At 46.5% G+C, this 22,382-nt stretch overlaps 1 protein-coding gene across 2 annotated transcripts in view; it reads right to left on the reverse strand.

The window, feature by feature from the left end:
• Positions 1 to 22,250, reverse strand: part of NUP188 (nucleoporin 188) — a 55,061-nt gene extending 32,811 nt beyond the window's left edge. For both annotated transcript variants that reach the window (XM_084820670.1, XM_084820669.1), the window contains exons 1-15: positions 22,130 to 22,250; positions 15,801 to 15,855; positions 15,197 to 15,270; positions 14,389 to 14,473; positions 13,611 to 13,691; positions 12,418 to 12,462; positions 11,710 to 11,802; positions 10,835 to 10,954; positions 9,083 to 9,294; positions 7,523 to 7,634; positions 5,299 to 5,496; positions 4,243 to 4,332; positions 3,486 to 3,551; positions 2,094 to 2,213; positions 962 to 1,088 (exon numbers count right to left, since the gene is read on the reverse strand). In XM_084820670.1, the coding sequence (XP_084676796.1) occupies positions 962 to 1,088; positions 2,094 to 2,213; positions 3,486 to 3,551; positions 4,243 to 4,332; positions 5,299 to 5,496; positions 7,523 to 7,634; positions 9,083 to 9,294; positions 10,835 to 10,954; positions 11,710 to 11,802; positions 12,418 to 12,462; positions 13,611 to 13,691; positions 14,389 to 14,473; positions 15,197 to 15,270; positions 15,801 to 15,855; positions 22,130 to 22,155 (1,504 nt within the window). In that variant the 5' untranslated portion in view covers positions 22,156 to 22,250. The remainder of the gene's footprint in view (positions 1 to 961; positions 1,089 to 2,093; positions 2,214 to 3,485; positions 3,552 to 4,242; positions 4,333 to 5,298; positions 5,497 to 7,522; positions 7,635 to 9,082; positions 9,295 to 10,834; positions 10,955 to 11,709; positions 11,803 to 12,417; positions 12,463 to 13,610; positions 13,692 to 14,388; positions 14,474 to 15,196; positions 15,271 to 15,800; positions 15,856 to 22,129) is intronic.
• Positions 22,251 to 22,382: the final 132 nt, after the last annotated feature.

A 22,382-nucleotide genomic window follows, 5' to 3' on the forward strand; every position in this document is an offset into this window, starting at 1 on the left:
GGAGGCAACACTTCTGTGTACAGAGTAGCACCATCCCTCATGGCCATCAGTCAGCCATAACCCTTCCCATACCAATTTACTGCTCCTCACCCTCCTGTCGCTCATCTCCTTACCCAGGTTCCAATTCCGCACACATTGAAATAGTAGGTTTAGAGCGTGGGCAGCAATGTGGACACTTCTCTTGGCATCCCCACCAGGCTCCCTGTCCCTCAGGTTTTATTATTTTTTAACTGGGAGGCTGGCTTGGGCAAAGCAATGGGCGGCCCTCCAGCACCATCTTTACCTGGGCTCCAAAGAGGGTTTTGTGTTTGGGGGCTCAGAACCCCACCTCTGCCTTGGGCTTAGGTTCATTCCTCAATTCTTTATTTCAGTTACTTTTCTTTAAGTCTCACCCACTTGCCTTCTGGGAAATGAGTGCCCCACCCACCCGAGAGCGGCTCCCGAGAGCTTCTCTGAAATGGAATTCAGCCCTCAGGCTGAAAGAGGTTCAACACCCCTGCTTCAAAGCCGAAATGGTCTGGGTCCAGGATATCTGAAAGAGTGCCTCTTACCCTACACTCCTCACCCCACAACCTTAAGATCGGCTGGAGAGGTCCTGCTGCAAGGACCCCCACCATCTGAGGTGTGGCAGACAATTATCCAAGACAGGGCCTTCTCTGTGATAGCCCCCTCCTTGTCGAAACTACCTAGGAATGCCCAACTGGTGCTGAAGACTGTCCATTTCATGAAGGCCATTATCCCCTAGGCTGCATACTACTGCTGTTCTAAAGAGCATGTGTTTTTTTTACAACAGATGTTCCTGCATTTTATTTGTTTCATACTGTGTTTTTATTGAATGAATGTAAAATGGATTGTTCCTCAATGAAACTGTTATGTTTTTAAGTTTCTTGTTGCCTTGCAAGTTACTTCGGAGGCATTTTGCAGATGCAAATAAATCTGTTGGAAGGGCACATTTTCTTACCAAGGGGATAGAGTAGCTTTGGTGCCTGCCTCCGCCATAGGGTGCCGTCTTCATGAGAGATCACATCAGGCGGCTTGTGGTTGTACAGCTCGATGTAGAAAGACATCTTATCCAAGAAGGTATATACCTTTAGGAAGGGAGAAAGGGGGCTGGTTGAGGAAGGTGGCTGGAGACATCATCAATGACTATGTGCCTCCTCCAGTACCAGAGGAGGTGAACCTATGTACACCAGTGGCTGGGGAACATGGGTGAGAGGGTGCTGTTGTGCTCATGTCCTGCTTGTCAGTTCCAAGTCAACAGCTGGTTGGCCACTGTGTGAACGAAATGCTGGACTAGATGGACCCTTGGTCTGACCCAGCATGGCTTTTCTTTTATGTTCTTACAAGCCTACTCTTAGAGTAGCTGGAAAGATGCCCTCCACCACGGTGGCCATGTGACAAAAACATCCCTATCTGAGAGAACCCCAGGAAAGAGGTCGCCCAACATCACAGAACCCTTCTGAAGTGGTTTCTCCCCCAATTTATTTCTATTACACAGAGGGGGAGATTCGCCCTTCCAAAACACCACTGGGAATTAGTTTGAGTTAGATATACCTTCCACACAACCTGACCCCTCTTTTATTCATGTTTACTCCACTGTTATCCTGCCCTCACTCCAAGGAGCTCAGGGTGGCTTTACCTTCACAGCCACCCGTGAAAGAGTGGGTAGCCCAAGACTCTCTGAACTCTGGGACTGGATGGGCACTTCATCTGGAGCCTGTACTCTAGTGCAGGGGTGTCAAACCTCATTCAACGGGAAGGCCAAATTCAATTTCTGAGAAGCTCTCAGGGATGCATTCCAAAGCAAAGCAGGGCCAAAGAAAAAGAGGACAGGTTCAAAGGCAAAAAATGCCAGGGCCAAAAATACCAGCATATTTTAGCTCAGGTCTCACTGCCAGTAACAAAGCCTTAGCAGAGGCATTTCTTCCTCTCAGAGTGGGGGGGAAACTGTGCAAAAGCTGGGAACCACATGTTGGGACCTCAGGCACGCCAGATTTGGTTCGACACCTCTACTCTAGCCACTACACTGGTTCTTGATAGCAATATTGGGTACAGATTCTCTCTCTCTCTCTCTCCAGGACTCTCATATGTACCTTCTTTGCCGTAGATTTATCTGAAACAAGAGCCGTAAGTAACTGCAGAAGAGGAGAGAGGAGGTGGGGGAACATTCCACAGACACTGTCCAAAATAATGCCCAGGCCTGCCGTCGGCTCCTGGCAGGAGACACACAAAACAAAGTTATCAAAAACCAATGCTGATCCAAGACAACTTTTTCTTGGGATAATAACATCAAGGTGGCTTTGCTGTTACAGTTCCTAGCTCTGCTCTGCTCCAAAATCCTGGCTGCTGCAAGGGTTAGAGACAGGGCTCTCATTTTACCTATGCTCACCTCCATCACTGGAATGAGGGCCCTTTTACACATGACGTCTCTGCAACATGGAGGTAATTTCCATGTAGGAAAAAACATGTACAAAGTACACTTGCTGTCATGTGTGAAATTAACCCTCAAATAGTGGAGGCTGGTAGCTCCGAGGTCAGTGAGGCAGCAAATCTGCTCTGGGTTTCAGTCAGAACCAGTCAGAACTCTAAATGAGCTCTCCAAGGTGCTTCTGCTTCTTAGAGTTCTGACTAGTTCTGACTGAAACCTAGAGCAAATTTCCCACCCTATTGACCTCGGAGCCACCAGCCTCCACTTGCCTCAAGAGCTATTTTTTCTGCAAGCAGAAGCACAAGTAGAAGATGAAGCCTTATGTTGTGAACAGACATATCTATTTTCAAAAATTTATACACTGTCTTTCTAAAAAAATCTTTAACACAGAACCAGGAACAGGTGTGGTGAGGTTTGATGCGGAGAGAAGCTCCACTCCCTGCCACCCTTGCATCCACTTAACACACACATGTATCAGGTTCTGGATCAAAAGCCAATTTTTGCCTTTCACACACACACCCTCCCCAACTCCTCATCTCTAGCAGGCAGTTTGCCTTGCTTTGAATGCACTGCATCCATTTCCACAGCAAGTGGAATCCATTTCTCCCAAGTGAAATTCTCTGCATCTGGACATACTTACTGAATGAAACGCTCAAATGTTTCATTAAAGCATCCTTCCCCAACCTGGTACCCTCTAGATGTGTTGGACTACAACTCCCATCACGGTTATGCTGCGAGTTGTAGTCCAACACATCTGGAGGTGCCAGGATGGGGAAGGCTGAAGCAGACCCTGAAATGATTAAAGCAGGGGCATAAATGGGAATGACAAGGATAACACGCCAATGCATGTCATGCAATTTTCACATCATTTTTGCAAGCAGCTCTCTAGGCCGCTTCACAAACACTTGTCTAAAGAATGCAGGTGGACAAAACAGGGGGAACCGCCCTTAAAATAGCCAACAGGGGGTCTGAGGCCTGGCTTTCCCATAAAGACTTTGGTCAAGAGAATACAATGGGAGGAAATACAGGCGAAATGCCTGGCCCACAGCCAACTCACCGTCTTCCAGAACATCGGAGGAATGCTTGAAGCAGCCAGCACTTCACATGCTGTATCTATGATGTCCTTTAGAAACAGGGGGAGAGACAGAGAAAACACACATCACATTACACATCGTTTGCTTATCTTGTTATTTATTTATTTACTGCATTTTTATCCTACTTTTAGACAATCATTGTGTCCCAAAGCAGCTCACATCAAATAAAAAAGAGGGAGGCGGACTTTGCCATCAGCCTCACAAACTAAAATGACAAGATATGCAAGGGGGGGGGGGAGAGGAGAGAAATCAGTTTTCCAAGGTCAAAACAAGGTGGTGAGCTCTAATTGGGCATTTAAATGGACTTTGGGCCAGGCTGAACATCCCTTGCTGCTGTTTTTGTTTGGAATCTTGTTCTTTTATGCATTTCTTAAAGAAATATGTAAGTATTTTGAATATTTCTAAACCACCCCTTTTCCTCACCTTCCAATCATTGTGTAGTTTCCCAGCTTTTGTGCATTTTTTTCTCCCCATTCTAAAAAGCTGAAACGTCTCTCCTAAGGCTTAGTTACTAGCTCTTAAGAGCTTTAAGCTAAAATATGATACTTTGGCCACACCTCTTTTGCTTTTGGCCATGCCCACTCCTGGAATGCAGCCCCCAAGGGCTGCTCCAAAATGGAATTCAGCCCTCAGGCTGAAAGAGGTTCAACACCCCTGAGACAGGCCGTTGGTTTGACGCAGGAGGACTGCTCTTCTCTCCTAAAGCCTTTGGACTCTTACCTGCTGATTGCCCAGTCTGTGCAGCTCCAGTGAGGTAAGGACAAAGGAAAGCAGGCCGTAGGTACACATGCATGCAGTGCTGGAAATGCACTGCAAGACAAAGAAAGAGGTTATTGAGAGTGGAGCCTCCATGGTTCAAAAGTAAAGTAGAGGAGTGGAAGAACCCATTCCTATGAACTCACCTTCCAGGGTAACAAGCCAATACCACAAGCATAAAAGGAAGGTAACAGCTAGGGATGGATGACAATTCTGTTTCAGTTTAATTCTCATAAGAATTCACCAGAATTCACAACGTTATCCATATCTGAGACAAAAAGAACTTGAAATTTTAAAAAACTGAATGTGGGAGAAACCAAAATGGGCAGATCTGTCCATCCAGGCCCAGGGTTTTGACTGCTTTGCTCTTTTAAGTCTGGGCCTGAATGTGGTGCTGAGCTGGGGCTGCCACCTTTTTTCTGACAGGCTCCTCATCTTTAACGGCTATAAGGCAGGCAGATACATTACGGTCCCCTCCTTGCTAGGAACAGCTGTAACTGAATGTCTGGTGCAGAGGGGTGAGCACTGCATTTCAGTGCATCTGAAATTTCAAATTCAGTTCAGAATTTACCAAAATTCCCAAAGCTCTTCATCTTTGGGGGAGAAAGAACTTGAAATCCTACAAACTGAAATGCGGGAGAAAGCGAAACTGACAGATTCATCCAATCCTTGTAACAGCCAATTTCTGACATCCCTTCTCTCAGCTTTCACCGATGCATCTATGAAGTGGCCAAAAGAATCCATGTAAAATACATGGGTTTTGAAAGAATGCAAAGCCATAGGAGAACAGGAAACATCCCTCAAAGTAATGCCCCAAATCGGGGCCCCCATCCTAAGCTTGCAGGGCTACACACCGCACCATTGGAATAGTACGAAACAGCCTCCCCCAGCCTGGCAACCTTCCAGATGTGCTGGAATACAACTCTCCAACATCCCCCCAGCCCAAATCTGGAGGGCACCAGGTTGAGGAAGGCCCCCTCTACCTCAAGAAGCCTTCCATGAGATTGCACTAAGACTCACATGTCCCTCACTCCTTATGGACCGGAGCATCTTCGTAAGATACTGGAAAACATTCAGCTGGATAGCAGTGCTTCCCATTCGGCGAATTGCGCTGGTCGTCTCTTCAGAGTTCAATGTGTGGCGAAGCAAAGCCCAGGCCAAGAGGACAGGGGCATGATGGGAGACATCCCCTAGAGTTAGCAGCAGGCAGTCCATTTCCTGCTCAGGGCAGAGAGAAGAGGAGTTGAGCCACCAAGCATTTCATCCTGAATACTGAGCACAAGAAATGTGAGTTCCAGCAGTGATGTTTTATTTCTTCCCTGCAGACGAGAGGCTGTTGCTGTTCGCCCCATCTCTCAGGAACAAGGCATTTTCCTTTCTTGGGACTGTATTTTAGATACTCCAAGATGAAATTACTTCGAAGAAATCACCAGAATGATTTCAGGTTGAGGTACAACAGCAAAAGGGTGGAGCTCAGCGGGGTGACGCAAATTCTTCAGCTATTTCCTCTGCCTAAAGTGAATTCATCTATTATTCATTGATTACATTTATATCTTGCCTTTCCTCCAAGGAGCCCAAAGTGGCGCACCTGATCCTCCTCCTCTCAGTTTTATCCTCACCTGGCTCAAAGTCACCCAGGGAGCCTCGTGGCTGAGTGAGGACTTGAACCTTGGTTTCGCCTGTCCCAGTCCAAGGGCAGCAAGCAACACTGCCAGTCCACTTACTCCACTAACTTAGCACCAGCATAAGCAACTGCTAGCGGTACACCAATGACTTAAGCTGGCACAACAGGTCTTCCAGGCAAACCTGTTGTGCCAGCTTACATTATTGGCATACCACTAAAGGCCGCTTACACTAGCAGTAGGTCAATAGCGTAAGCACTGCTGGATGCCGCCCCAGACTCTAAGCACTACACCACACTGGAAGGTACAAGACTCGGACATAGCCACCAACAGCCTCGTATACTGTGGGAAACTTCCTGCAGAGCTTTCCAAGCCTCTTGCAAATGACAAAGCTGCCAAGCATTTTCATACTAATTTCATTTTTTACATTTATACCCTGCCTTTCTTCAACAGAACCAGAAGGCAACATACGCAGGATTCCCGAGCGATCTCCCAGGCAAGCGCTAACCAGACTCAAGCTTGCTTAACTTTGGCAAGGTAGCTGCACCGCATCCCTTCAGCCCTGGCTGTCAGTATTAGAAGCTGGACAGACATCCTTGAATCTAACGATAATGGTGGAAAGAGCACAGGGCAGGACAGCACAGAGCAGACTGGAGCAAGGGAGGAAAATGGCTAACTGTCATGAACCAGGACCTGAACTCTCGTCCTCAGAAGAGGCGGCTCCTGAATTAACTGTTCAGGGAGAGGACTCTGTTACAGAAAGGCAACAAGTAGTTTCCACCTCCTGAAGGCGCAGTTCTCTAGGAGGAGCCTAGAGGAAGATGCATTACCACCCTCAGACTTTGAGGACTCCAGCCATGAAGATGCCAGCATGCCACAGCCTTAGGCTGCCAAAACAGACCAGGCCCCTTTCAGAGAAAAGGCCTCAGTCAGTGTGGAGGCAGGGCCAACCAGCCTAAAAGAAACCAAACCCTTGCTTAAGGCTCAGTCCCGATCTGCTGCTTGTTGGAGCAACATACAGCTTGTCTGGCTTTCAGCCCAGCATCACTTGGAGCTCTCCACGGTGCTGCCCTCTTCCCATTCCTGCCGTCATGAGAAACAGCTTTGCCAAAAAACCTGTACAGACTCAATCCATAGTGGAACCCGATAACCCAGGCCTTACCAGCATCCAAAGATGCTTATTTCTCACCATGAGAGAGGCAGAACAGAACACTAAGCCACAGAACAGACTGTCTAAAGTATCAAGGAAACCCCTGGACCAAAAGCCCAGCGCTTGCAAGGCAGACGTGGACTGATTTCAGTCTTGCATAGTGTGCCCACCAGCGAACCACGATCTCCCTTCTGCTTGCTTCTCCAACAAAGTACTTATTGACCTCTGGAAGTCACAGGAAGCTCCAGCTGGACTGCCCTCCAAAGAATTGAAGAGTGGGCTCTTATGGGGGCAGAAGTAAACACTCCTATGCTGCTATCACACTGCCCATCTTTCCAGCAGCTCTCCACTTTTCCCCTTTTGTTATTGATGTTTCATTGAGGATTTTTACATCAATACGCAAACATACTAACTTATGAACACTGAATATTGTAGTTATCATCTGTAAACACAGGTTTTGTTACAGGTTTACCTGGCAGATTTGGCCACCTCCAAATTTATGCTCCTCTTTCCTGTCATATAACAAACGCTCATGCAGGGAATCAATTTCCATGCCTTCCACTAGAATTAGAGCACTGAAGTGCCTGCAAATTGGGGTGGGGGGAGAAGAGGAAAGAGATTCAGAACTGGAAGAAGTAGTAGGGGAACACATTCAATGATTTAATATTTCTTCAAACAGCCCCTAGTTTTGTCTTGAAAGTGCTATGATTTAAAAGTCCAAAGAAATCTAGAATTCCAGTTTTAAGGACCTGATAGTTTAAGAACTTGATAGTATAAATTGTTTTTAGATATATGTTGTCGCCATGTGTGCTATCTGTTTAGATGTTTCTAGGCAAATAGTTTTACAGTATGTATAATGTATTTTTAAATTGTTTTTAATCTTTGTGAACCTCCCAGAAAGCTTTGGCAATGGGCCAGTACAGAAATGTTAATAGTAGTAGTAGTAGTTGTTGTTGTTTATGGACAGACACAGCAGCACCATTAACAGAAAACTGAGGAGTATTTTTCTCTATTGGTTTCTGCAACACTTGGGACCAAGTAGTTGCGCACTTACAGAAGCAGTTGCAGCACCCTCTGTTATGAATAAGGCTGCCTTTTACCCACTCAGATTTACGAAAAACTATGTATGACCTTCTTAGAGCCTTAGCTCAGTCATAAAGCACACGCTTTGCATTCAGGATGTCTCAGGGTTAGATTCCAGGCATCTCAAGGTAGAAAAGGGAGCAGGGCTGAGAAAGATCTCTGCCAGAGATAATGGAGAGTTGCTGCCAGTCACAACAGAAAAGTCCTATGCGGCCATGTCACTGCCAAATGCAGCTTCTCCATGTATCTACACACAGCAAAATAAAATTCAGGCATGATTTTACACACAGCTGTGCACTCTTTCCTATACACCTGTGCAGATAAAACAAAGTAATGTATGAAGCAACTCTTGGGAACCAATTTATTTAACAACAGCCAATGGACCCAGCTTCGCATGAGGTGGTATAGCCCTTCGTTTGATATGGCCAAGCGAACCTACACAGTGGTCAAGAGTTGGACACACTGTGCCCACCTCGTCTGAGTGAAGCCACGCTTGCTGGCACCCTAGGCATGACCCCTGCCGTGGTGCACCCCTACAGCCCCCTGAGGGAGGGATCTGTCCACTCCATTTTCCTGACGGGGGCTGCCAGGGGAAGTTAGTCAGCTGAGGGACAGAGTGATGGCGTATCACTCTGTCCCTCAGCTGACTAACTTCCCCTGGCTTTGAGCCCTATGGACTGCAAAGCTGTGTGCCAGTTGGGGTTGTCTGCTCCTAGTGGCTGAAGATGTTACTGCAGGCTTCAGCATATTTAAACTGATTAAAATTAATCCGTTAAAAAAACGAAATAACCCCAGGCGCACACTCCGAGGGTCCCCTTAGTACGCATGCCAAATTTCAGGTGTCTAGGCTTCACTGTTTGGGCACTATGGCACTGACAGACAGACACACATCCTCTTCAGTTATCAGACGGTCTGTAACAGCCTAATGTGTCACGGGCACCATACTCACCCAATACGGTCCACTAGGCAGTCCATGCTGGCATCAACCAGATGCCTGTTGGTCTGTCTGGAGCCGAAGCCCTGCTCTTTGAACATCTTGGCAAAAGCCAGCAGGTCCTCAGGTGCCATCTCAAAATAGGCGTAGTAAATGAAGATGATTTCAAGCAGCATGGACTGCTCCCGGAGGCACTGCGCAAACCAGCGAGAGACTTGCCGCTCCGTCTGCGGGAGAAGCGGAAGCCAAGTGTGATTAAATGAACAAGCAACTTTGGGGTGGGGGAGGTAGAAAGGCCACATGTGGAAACCTCAAACCTGCACTGAGGGAGGCACATCTCAGCTCATAGATTTCACTGTGCTTCGCCACATGTGACTCCGCACAGGATCGTGCTGAAATGCTTCAGCTGCCCGGGGGAAAGAGCTGCATCTGTAGTTTTTAGAGCAAGAGACAAACAGCCCAAAGCTCTAACCGCAGAGACAAACAGCCCAAAGCTCTAACCGCAGCTTTGGGTGTAGCATACAAGACCGCCCCACCCACAAAAAATAATGGCCACAATTCAATACAGAGTTAAGCATGCTTTAAGACTGGGGTCTCCAATGGAGTGCCCATGGGCACAAAGGTGCCTGCAGACAAGCTCTCTGTCCATTTTTAAGATTTTTTTTTTACTTACTTTTTTTGGAATGCTGCAAAGCAAACTGTGGCCCTTCAATGCCATCTTTATATGGGTTCAAAAGACTGGTTCTTGGAGATCAGACCCCACCTCTGCCTTGGACTTAGGTTCTTGGGCAAGTTACTTTTCTTTTACCTTCACCAATTTGCCTTCTGGGAAATGCCCACCATGGCAGCTATTTTATGAACAGGGAAGCCCCCTGGCAGCCATTTTGTGACAGCATCCACAACTCTCAGTATTCCAAATGTGCCCACCAGCCCAAAAAAGTTGGGGATCGCTGCTTTAAGTCCAGTGAAATCAATGGACAATGGTGTTTAACTGCATTGGATTGTGGTCACTGTATTTCTCTCTCCTGCCACCCCCCCCTAACACACACAGACACACACACACACACACACACACACACACACTTATTCCAAAGGAAGAGCACAAAGGAATAGAAGATCCAATGAGCAGAGATGCAATCCTCTCCTGATAACTAGTCACCTCGCAAGCTAGTTTTGTACTCTACTGAGGGTTTCAGAGATATGCAAACAAAAGGCATGCAATCAGGCACCTCAATATTTGAAACCAGTTCTATGATACTAGCAAGGGTTTTCTTCAGATGGAGGGGCACACAGTGAATTTAGGCAACCAAAGATGTAAATGTGGCAATACTATAACACCCACATTCTCCACTGATAAACTAGAACAGGCATGTTGAACCTCTTTCAGTTCCGAGAGCTGAATTCCATTTTGGAGAAGCTCTCTGGGGTCACCAGTGGCAGGTGGGTCTGAAGGCAAAGGGGATGAGGCCAAAATACCAACCTACTCTAGCTTAAAGCTCTTACTGCCAATAACTGGGCTTTAGGAGAGGCATTTCATCCTTTTATAATGGAAGAAAAAACTGCAAAAGCAGAGGAACCACTAAACGATCAGCTGTGTGGTGGAGTGGGGGGAATGGGACATGGCCATCTGGGGAACCCCAGAGAGCTAGATTTGGACCCCACACAGGCCAGATTTGGCCTGTGGCCTGAGGTTCAACACTCCTGAACTAGAAGCACACTGTACAAAATACAGAATATTGGAAGAAAGATATTGGAGGAATAAAATACCATTAGACTTCCATGTGTCTCCCACGTAGGTGCTTCTGCTCTGTACAGTTCTTCAAATTGTTTCCGGTAATTAAGAACCAGTTCCTTATCCAGTTTTTCCACACACTGTGAAAACTGGACCTTCAAAGTAAAACATTTTTTTAAATAAAAGGCACAGCCATAGACAGATGTGTCAATTTTGGTGCTTTTATCCCACCCTTTTAAGAGGGTTCTCAAGGCAGCTCACTAAACCCAAATTTCGAAAGAATTAAAGGACAAATAAAAAAAAATTGATGTTTTATTTCACAAGTATTACGATAAAATCTATAAAATAGCATAAAAGCACTTGGTGGAGGCACTAATCAAGATTGAAGTAAAAACCAATTAAGAGACCTGGGAAAATAAAAATAAAGAGTGTCAAAACGACATTAAAGGTGAGCCTCTCTGGGGAGAGCATTTAAAAATACAAAACAGTGCCAGCTCCGGGTTTCTGAGGGCCCTTGGGCAGGATGTCCTCCATGGGCCCCCTCCCTCAGTGAGTCTGCCTTCTCATGGCCATGGTCACCAGGTGCTTTTGCTCCTCCTCTTCCTCATCCTTCCTCACATTTGCTGGCTTGGCAGGCGGAGAGCCAGGGAGCAAGGAGGCTGCGGCATCTCCTGCTCCCCACCGCCATTGCCTGGGCCAGAACGGGAGGCCAGTGAACAAGCAGGGTGCCATGGGGAAGGGGAGGAGCAACTCCAGGGGCCTCTTGCCAGTGGGCCCGTGCTGCGGTGTGGGCCCTTGGCAAGTGCCAGACCATGCCTATCCTTGACGCCAGCCCTGATACGCAGTTTAGTACTGAATCAATTCTTATATTAGCATGTGGTGGAATCAGGGAAAGAAGCTCAATACCCACCATATAAGGGTGTCTCTCATCCTGGAAATAAGTGAGAAGGTGGAGGATGCAGCGAAGAATACAAATCCTTTCCTCATAGTAGTAGTCAGCAAGCTGTGAAAACATATCACCATCTCTATCACTAAACAGCAGTGTCTGCATTTTCAGGTTAGCTTTTCCGTTACCCGAAAGCAGGGGGGTGGGCAAAGGGTGGATCTGGATCTACCAAGAGAACCCTCTGGGCAATTTTCAGTAGATTGGGAAGGATTTCTGACTCCCAATGGTATCAGGACAGCAACAACAAAATGACCTGCTTCTGTGCCCTATTTTAGACTGAAGGAATGAAGAAAGCTAGGGGTAACCAGGAGTGGGTTTTTGTGTGTGAACAATATTCAGTTCTGGTCCTTGAAACAAATTCCTGGGCTTAGATTTCTTTCATTCAACGTGTGTGACTTTTTCACTGGGCTCAGGTTGGAGAGTCTCGGTGCTCTCGTAAAAAATAAAATAGATCCCCAAGTCTGAAGTCCGCCCACCCATGACCTAAAGGACAGCCTGGAACCCCCAACATGGACAGGCTCTCCTCAGCTCCTCTGCTGACCAGTAGGCAAAGACCTCTTCCAACAACCATCTGGCCTGTCAGACTCTTAGCTGGTTGCAATATCAGAGAATTGCTGATCATATACAGAAATACCTATAAAAAAGTTAAGAACACAGACTCAAGTTACTAACCTTCAGCATTAGAGCCTGACTCTGTCTTTCATCTTGCAGAACAGTCTATGAACAAAACAAAAGTAAAATAACTGATAACCGTGAATTAATATCAAACAGCCCTTGGCGTGAACTAAAAAACTCATTTATTCTGGAAGTGCTGCAAGGCATTTTGGTTATAATTTTTAGCTACATATTTCAAATAATGAGGAACACAGAGCGCCCTGCAAATATAACTTGATTAGGCCTCTCCTGAGCTTCCCTTAGGCCTTTTCACATAAAAATTACTTGTAATGCCAACATCCAGCTCTTGCATGAGGCTCCAATGGGACTGCTATGCAAGAGGCTACAACTGCTTAGCGCCAGCAATGGTACAGCTTCCATCAGGTGCTCCCAAACTATTCACAGGGTCTAATCCTTTTTATTGTTAAGTTTTGCCTTCATACTATTACATATCCACGGCTAAGAGGTAAACAGTTTTTCTCAGAAAAACTCACATGAGGCCGGAGAATATACCAAAAGATCCTTTGGGTTCACATTTCTGGCGAAATTTGTCCAATAACAAGGTTTCATTTAAATCTTGACTCAAACAATGTCAATTCACATTTGAGGAAAATATTCCACACAATTCAGAAACTTTGTATAACAAATTTATGACCAGCTGCTAAGTGCGGACCTGACCCTGAAAAAGATGTGCTTCTCCTTCGGTCAAATAATGGCTGATTAAAATTCTGGATGCTGCTGAAGCAAACACACAATATCTCTATAAAATTTGATTCCATGTCAACAGAGCTACTGGAGAAGAGAAACATTAAGGGAGCAGTCCTATGGCTGCTAGACAGCATCCAGACAGCCATAGGATATGTCGTTTTCCGGGAACCGACCTCAGACAATCCGCCTCCCCCCACTTCTGCGCTGCCTCGGAGGCAGCACAGAACGGCCCCAACCTCTGCGCTCGCAAGAGGAGTGTGGCGGCCAAAAAGGGGTGTGGCTGGGGGCATTCCAGGGTGGGGAGGGTGGAACTGCATGTACAATGTACAGCAGCCTCCTTCCCCACTCTGTGCTCCGGCAGCTAGACAGCCGCAATCGGCTGTCTAGCCAAAAATGCAGGGCAGGAGGAGCGCCGAGGGAACAATCCCCTCCGTGCTTCTCCTGCCCTGCTTTGGCGGCCGCCTATCTCAATAGGTTTGCTCCCTAAATTGTCAATTACCAACCTTCAAGGAGTCTCTGGTCCCTCTATAATCCTCTTGAAGGTAACACTGTAACAGCTGCACACTTTGCTCTTCATCCAAACCCTGGAGTAACACATACATTCAGCTAGCTTACATCAAAAGGGCTGACAACCATCAACTATCCTTCTCCTTTGGACAAATGCTGGAGTGTTTTTTATCCTGAAGGCCAAATCCCATTGTGGAAAAGCTCTTGGGTGCCACATTCCAATGGAGGGTGAGGCTGAAGGCAAGAGGGGTGGGGCCAAAATTCCAAAACTAGCAGCATATTTTAACATATTTAAACATTAAACATATTTAACATTAAGCATATTTAAGGCTTAGGAGAGGCATTTCAACCTTTCAGAATGGGGGAGAAACTGCACGAAAGCCGAATGATCAGTGGTTGGGGGGAAGTGGTTGGGGGCCAGGGGAAGAGGGTGTGGCCAATGGGGAACACCAGAGATCTGGATTTTGTGCCAAAGCAGGCCAGATTTAGCTGCTGGGTCTGAGGTTCTGCACCGTTGGGGGGGGGGGTGCAACAAATTAAGTCTGTCCCCATCTAACACTCAATGCTTCACGGTTTTTAAGAAATATTGTATTAGCAAGTCATGCATAGTCATCTGATGAAATTTCAGCAATCCCACATCCCACTCAAGCAGTGAGTAAGACAGTGAAGACAACTAGTTTTCCTTTCAACTGTGGCACACCTCCCAAGCTCTTTTGTCCAGAGGGATGCTTAGCAGGGTGAAACAGAGCAAAGCAGCCTGAGACCAATACTTACCAAAAACTTGCTGACTCTCAGACCCAGCTCTTTCAGTGGCGCAGCCACATTTTTATCAGCTTTTACTTCCTCTGCTGAACTTGCACTATGGATGAAAAAGGAAAGTAATTGTTTTCAATACCTGAAAATTACAAAAATGTATTTTGTTTGAAGCAAAACAGGCATGAAATTGAGGCATCTATATTTAAGGACTTATGTCAGGGGAGGGGAACCTCAGAGCTGCGGGTCAAATCCAGCCCTCCTGGGGTCCCAATCCAGCCCTCTGGGATTCCCCTGGCCACACCCCTTCTCCCAACCACAGATTGTTTGGTGGTTTCCTGGCTTTTCCAGAGTTTTTTTCCATTCCAAATGGATGCAATCCCTCTTCATGCTTAGTGACTGGCAGTAAAGTTTTAAACTAAAATATGCTGGTATTTTGGTGCTGTCCTTTTGCCACTGGTCCCACTCCGTTTGCCCTGGGCCCCACCTACCATTGCAATCCGGCCTGAGAGCTTCTCCAAAACTGAATTCAGCCCTGAGGCTGAAAGAGGTCACCCAACCTGTATCAACTACATTATGGGTGCGGCACAGGAGTCTTAGCAATTAACCATTGGAAATATCACCCAAATAGTCTGAATACTTGGAACAAATTCTTGATATATTTTCAGTATTTTGTGCACAGCCATGAGGAACGTGCCACTTTCCCCTGTTGTGCTAGTAACATCGGGCAAGTGTTGGTCCGTGCTAGCACCGCACCATTATTGCTGGTGCTGGGACACCGCTGGATACTACTTTAGGATACCCAACTTCCCTTAGCCAGTGCCTGTACCTGGGGGGCTTGTAGTAAGAAAGCCCTTCGAGCAGCCTCTGGCAGTGTTTATTCAGCTCTTCTGCAAGCTGGGCCTAGAACAGAACAAAGGAATAGTGAATGCAGAGTTCTCTCTATGCTGTAAAATGTAATAATAATGTGTTTATTTCCACAATGATATACAAAGCAAGACAGCAGCAACAGTGGAATATAATACAGTTTAGCTTCTAGTATATAGAAAGGGACCCCCACATTTTTGGGACGAGAGCTCACTGTGTCATGCAAACTTTTCTAAAAAAAAAAATAATAATTTGCCCAAGAACTTGAAGATAAGCCAGAGGCGGGGTCTGAGCTCCAAAACACAAACCCTTCTTTGGCACCCAAATAAAGATGGCGGTGGAGTGCCTTTCACTTTGCAGTATGCCAGCCTCTCGTTTTTAATTTTTTAAATCTTAAGAACGAACAAACAAAGCAAGAGAAAAGAGCAACAAAGACAAAAGCTCACCGTGTGAATGCCCGAGGGATAATAAGAGGCTACAGAACAAAACAGAACTCACTAGTATGTGGGCAGAAATCCTAGAAAAACATCCCCAAAAGGACCCTGCAAAAGCCATCTTCTACTTACTGGTTCTCTCAAAGCTGATTTGCCCTTCACAATGGTCCATAGCTCTCTGCTGCTCCTAAGAACAAAAATAATTTATTTTGTGTCGTTGGGGGGAAAAAAGCCAACAGATTATTTTTGTCAGTACATTTTTGTCAGTGCTCCTTCCAAAGCATGAAACCTTTTAATAGACTTAGCACTCTGGGAAGGCCCTTGCCACCTCCATGGAGGGCAAATGGAGCGTGTGGACTGGTACACTTAAAAAGAACAATCTGAGGAAAATCAAATCCTTCGAAATGTGGATATACCGACACATGCTGAAAATACCGTGGACTGATCAAGTAACACGTGAGAACATAATATGCAGAGTAAGCAAACAAACAGAATTGGTAAAGACCATCAAAAGAAGAACATTACAATACCTTGGCCATATGATCAGAGGCAAAAAATATGCCATACTCCAACTCATTACACAAGGGAAAATGGAAAGAAAAAGATCGATAGGAAGAAGATGAACATCATGGTTAAAGAATCTGAGGGAATGGTTCCGCTGTACTCCTATACAACTGTTTACAGCAGCGGTATCAAAAACAAAAATAGCTGTAATGATAGCTAACCTCGGATAGGAGATGGCACCTTAAGGAGGAGGAGGAGGACTGGTACTCACTTGCCCCAGGGCAGGGATTAACACTGGCCAGGTGTCTTACTTAACAGAGGACAGTCCTGTCTTTGAAAGTGTCCGGTATTTGATGGGCTTTCCAGTCCAAGTTTGGTTTAAAGTCAAAGGCATGGTTTGCACGTAACAACTAAACAACCCATAGTTAGTTGGGGCCATGCAGGACCAAGGAAGCATGCTGCCTTCCACCCGCTCAGCACTTCTGCTTTGCATCAGCTTTCATGAACAACCCAGGATTGCCCCGTTCCCAAGTTATTCCAGAACGAACTTGGAACTCTTAATACAAGAGGGAAATTATGACTTGATAGGTATAACTGAGATGTGGTGGGATGACTCTCATGACTGGAATACAGCAATGGAAGGATATAACTTGTTCAAAAAGAACAGGAGGAACAGAAAGGGAGGTGGGGTTGCACTGTATGTGAAAAATACACATCTCTGCACAGAAATACAGGAGGATGAGCTTGGTGGCCCCATCGAGAGCATCTGGATCAAAATAAATGGAGCAAAGAATAAAAGGAGCCTGGTGGTCGGAGTCTACTACCGGCCACCCAATCAAGGAGAAGACGAGGATGAAACTTTTGAAAAGCAAATAGCCAATGTTTTAAGGAAACATGATGTAGTAGTAATGGGGGACTTAAATTTCCCCGATATTTGTTGGGAGACAAGTTCTGCAAAACACGGCCCCTTCAGGAAATTCCTGACTTGCGTGGCGGATAACTTCCTCCTACAGAAAGTAGAGGAAGGAACTAGCAGATCGGCTATCCTTGACTTGATCCTAACCAACAGAGATGACTTAGTGGATAAAGTAGCAGTTACAGGAACTCTGGGGGAAAGCGACCATGTTGCACTTCAGTTCTTGGTTCTAAGGGAAGCAAAAGCCGAGTGTAGTCAAACGCATACCCTGGATTTTAGGAAAGCTCATTTTAATAAACTCAGATCAGTTAGGTCCCATGGCAAGCGATGCTAGCGAGAAAAGGAGTCCAAGATGGGTGGGAGCTTTTAAAAAAGGAAATTTTCAAGGCACAATTACAAACAATTCCAACAAGAAAAAAAGGTGGAACAGAAGAAGCCAATGTGGCTTCACAAAAAGCTTAGAGATGACCTGAAAACAAAAAAGGACACATACAGGAAGTGGAGAGAAGGCCAAGCAACAAAGGAAGAGTACAGGCAGGTAGCACAGCATTGCAGGGATGGCGTCAGGAAGGCTAAAGCTGAGAACGAGCTGAGGTTAGCAAGGGATGCTAAAAGCAACAAAAAGGCTTTCTTCAGCTACCTGCATAGTAAAAGACAGAGGAAAGAAATGGTTGTTCAGCTATTAAATAAGGATGGCAAAACGATAACAGATGACAAAGAAAAGGCAGAGGTGCTCAATTCCTACTTTGGCTCAGTCTTCTCCCAAAAGAGGGTCTATGACCCCCCTGGCAAAGGCGAAGTACAGGCTGAAGGGGCAGGATTGCAGCTTGAGATCGATAGGCATATGGTCAAGGAACACCTAATTACTTTGAATGAGTTCAAGTCTCCAGGGCCAGATGAACTGCACCCTAGAGTAATAAAGGAACTGGCAGAAGAACTCTCAGAACCGCTGTCTATTCTCTTTGAGAAATCATGGAGGACGGGTGAAGTGCCAGATGACTGGAGGAGGGCTAATGTTGTCCCTATCTTCAAAAACGGTAAAAAGGAGGAACCTGAGAACTACAGACAAGTCAGTCTGACATCAATCCCTGGGAAAATTCTGGAGCAGATGATAAAGCAATCCATCTGTAAGCACCTTGACAACAATGCCGTGATTACTCGAAGCCAACATGGATTCGTCAAGAACACATCCTGCCAGACGAATCTGATCTCAATTTTTGATCAAGTAACCTCCCTTGTGGACCGTGGGAATGCTGTAGACATAATATACCTCGACTTCAGCAAAGCTTTCGACAAAGTGCCCCAGGATATCCTGATGAGCAAACTAGCTCAAAGTGGGCTAGATGAAACAACGATCCGGTGGATCCACAGTTGGCTACAGAATCGGACTCAAAGAGTGCTTATCAATGGGACCTTCTCCAACTGGGGAGAGGTAATGAGTGGGGTACCGCAGGGCTCAGTCCTGGGCCCAGTGCTCTTCAACATTTTTATTAATGACTTGGAGGAGGTGCAGAGAATGCTGATCAAATTTGCAGATGACACAAAATTGGGCAGGAGAGCTAATACTTTGGAAGACAGAAATAAAATTCAAAGTCATCTGGATAGACTGGAGCGCTGGGCAGAAAACAACAGAATGACACTGAATAGGGATAAATGCCAAGTTTTGCACCTAGGAAAAAGAAACCAAATGCACAGTTACAAGATGGGGGATACGGGGCTCAACAACACTACAAGCGAGAAGGATCTTGGAATTGTTGTCAATCACAAGCTGAAGATGAGCCAACAATGTGATGTGGCTGCAAAAAAGGCAAATGCCATTTGGGGCTGCATTAATAGAAGCATAGCTTCCAAATCCCAGGAAGTACTAGTTCCTCTGTACTCAGCACTGGTTAGGCCTCATCTGGAGTACTGTGTCCAGTTCTGGGCACCACACTTTAAGAAGGATGCAGACAAGCTGGAGAGGGTTCAGAGGAGGGCATCAAAGATGATCCGGGGAATGGAAACAAAGCCCTATGAAGAGAGACTGAAAGAACTGGGCATGTTTAGCCTTGAGAAGACTGAGGGGAGATATAATTGCGCTCTTCAAGTACTTGAAAGGTTGTCACAGAGAGGAAGGCCAGGATCTCTTCTCGATCATCCCAGAGTGCAGGACACGGAATCATGGGCTCAAGTGACAGGAAGCCAGATTCCAGCTGAACATCAGGAATGACTGTTAGAGCAATACGACAATGGAACCAATTCCCTAGGGAGGTGGTGGGCTCTCCCACACTGGAGGCATTCAAGACGAGGCTGAACAGCCATCTGTCAGGGATGCTCTGACTTGGATTCCTGCATTGAGCAGGGGGTTGGACTCGATGGTCTTGTAGGCTCCTTCCAACCCTACTATTCTATGATTCTATTTTGATGCAATGTCCAAACTCAGAACTCTGGGTTGTGGAGGGGGAACCCACCCAGAGTTTTATACCATGGTTTGTGTCTCAATAAACAGATTGTTTTCTTTCAGTTAAAATCTTGAGTCTGTGGTCCTCAACACTGGTCATACTTTACCTCCTGACCTAACTGGGTTGCAAAGTTAAAAATCTGAACTCAGATTATACTACTGAAATAATACAATCAGCTGAAACAACAGAGAGCTTTGCTGCACCTTAAAGATTAGCAAAGTTATTATGGCATTGGCATAAGCTTTTGTGAATTAGAATCCACTTCATCAGATGCAAAAGTGTTATCCTCAGTTGGCAGATGTTATCAGTATGTTCAGATGTATCAGATATGACAAATACACATCAGTATGTTCAATTACCAGTCTGTGACAATTCAATTAGAGCTTAAATGCATGCAGATGAAACACAGTCACAACAGCAGTAACTGACGATAACACAACCGTCTCACTGTGGCCAAGTAAATTAACACTTGTAGTGGGATAGGAAACATTGTCTCTACTCAGACGCAAATGAACAGCACTGTTATTAGTTCAGATTCAGCAGTTTCACACAGGAATTTCCCTTTGAAACACCTCTCTTGGAGAATGACAATTTTCAGGTCAGCAGCAGTGTGTTCTAGGAGACGGGAATCTTCTCCTACTGGTTTCTGAATGTTGTGCATATGTATATGTGTGTACACACATAGTAATGCATGCACAAATGAAAGATACATGTAATGTGTGCACAGCACACATACACAGTCGATACCACAATACTTCTGACTAGGCAGGATGTAACACGTGTGTGAATCTGTATATGCATATACGTATGTACACAAGATACATACATGACACTGCAACTGAGGATCCATTTAATTCCTTCCCAGGGAAAGCCCATAGGGCAGTGGGAGAATATTGGCTTTGCATGCAGAAGGCCCCAAGTTCAATCCCCAGTATTTCTGGGGTAGAGCTGGGAAAAACCCCAAAAGCTGCCATCACTCAGTGTAGACAATACCAAGGGAGATGAACCAATGGGCTGGCTCAGTATGAGGCAGCTCCCTATATTGGTAAAACCATAGCGGCTTTGCATGCAAAACACCCCAAGTTCAATGCAAATTAATCTATGCTACATGCACGTAGAGTCTGACTTGGTATAAAGCAACTTCCTTTGTTCCTGCGATACCACATGCCACAGCTATTGCCCATGCTGGCTGGGGAATGCTGGGTACTGTAGTCCAATACATCTGGAGGTTGGGGGAGGCTGCCCTACATAACTCAGCTGATAATTAGCCTAACTACGCATAAGAGAAACAACTACATTTTATTTCCTCTGTTGTTTCCCCTCTGCTGAATTTTAGACTATAAGCTTTTCAGAGCAGGGACCTGCCTCTTGTCCTCTGTAAAGCACCATGAACATTGATGGTGCTGTACAGGTAACAAATAACCACAAGGCATGAAATGTTATCCTCAGCTGGCAAAGGTGCGTGTCTATGCTTGCAGATATGCATGTTTATACATGTATGTGCATGTGTGGTCATTATACACACAAACTCTACATATGTATATATCATAGAGGGATGTATCTAATGTTAGCCCTACTTAGAGCAGACCCACTAAAACCAATGGGAATTAAGTTAGACTAACATTGGATACCATCCATACTTCCAGCATCCTCCCTTCCCTATATATGTATTTTGCACACCACTGTGCATTTGTATAAGTGTGCATACCTAGATACGTTTATGTGTATGTGAGCTCAAATTTTATAGTGTGTGTAATTTACACATGCATTATATTTACATACACACACTTCATCTACACACACATACCCCCATTAGCCAGGTTTTCCTCCTACATACATTTCGCAAACCAGTGTGTGTTTGTATAACTGCATGTAATAACATTACTATACGTGTACCCACGCCAACTAAACGACAGCATCAACTTCACGCCTCTGAATACTGATCTCTCTCTATTCCCTCCGCCTGGTGCCCTGAAGACGCCTTGGACTACAAGTCCCATCATCTTGGCTGACAGCCTGTGTAGTGGTTAGAGCATTGGACTGGGGAGATCTGGGTTCTAGTTCCCACTCAGCCATGAAACTCCCTGCATGACTTTGGGCCAGTCCCTGACTCTCAGCCTACCCTACCTCACAGGGTCGTTGTGAGGACAAACAGGGGAGGAGGAGGAGGAGGAGGAGGAGGAGGGCCATGTGAGCCACTTCGGGCTTCTTGCAAGTGGAAAAAAGGCGGAATACAAATTTAATGATAAATATAAATAATGAAAGAGCCCTAAACTCCCCTCAGCTGCGAAGCTCCCCGGGTGCCTTTGGGCCAGTCCCTGAGTCTCGGCCCGCCTCACAGGGCTGTTGTGAGGATAAGACGGAGAGGAGGCGGCCGCGGAAGCCGCCTTGGGCTAGAGGAAGGGCGGCGGGATACGACAGCAGTCATACAACGAGGCGCATCGGGAGGGCGCCGCGCGGGAGGGGAGAGCGGCCCCGTAGCTGCCCCCAGGGGAAGCCAGCCTGCCCGGCTTCCAGGCGCCGCAAGGCCGAGCCCCCTCCTCGGCAGCCCCTTCTCCCCTCAGCCAGCCCGCAAGCGCGCGCGCGCGCCGCCCCATTACCTCACGCACCGCCCGCCGGCCGCCATCTTGTCCGCCTGCCCACGTGACTCCCTCCCTCAGCGCGCGCCCCCCCTCCCCCCGGCCGCCGCGGGTCAGACGCTTCCTCGGCCACCCAAGAGGAGCAGCCGGAGGAGGAGGAGGAGGAGGAGGAGGAGGAGGCGGGGCGGCGACGTGACGCGTCGCGTCGCCGGCGGGGGCGCGAGGCGTCCTCCCTCCTCGACGGTTGGCTGGCTGGCTGGTTGCGGGCGCGCGT

Source organism: Heloderma suspectum, chromosome 14, assembly GCF_057233095.1.
Source record: "Heloderma suspectum isolate Gila_16-S chromosome 14, 16-S_ref, whole genome shotgun sequence".
Lineage (NCBI taxonomy): Eukaryota > Metazoa > Chordata > Lepidosauria > Squamata > Helodermatidae > Heloderma > Heloderma suspectum.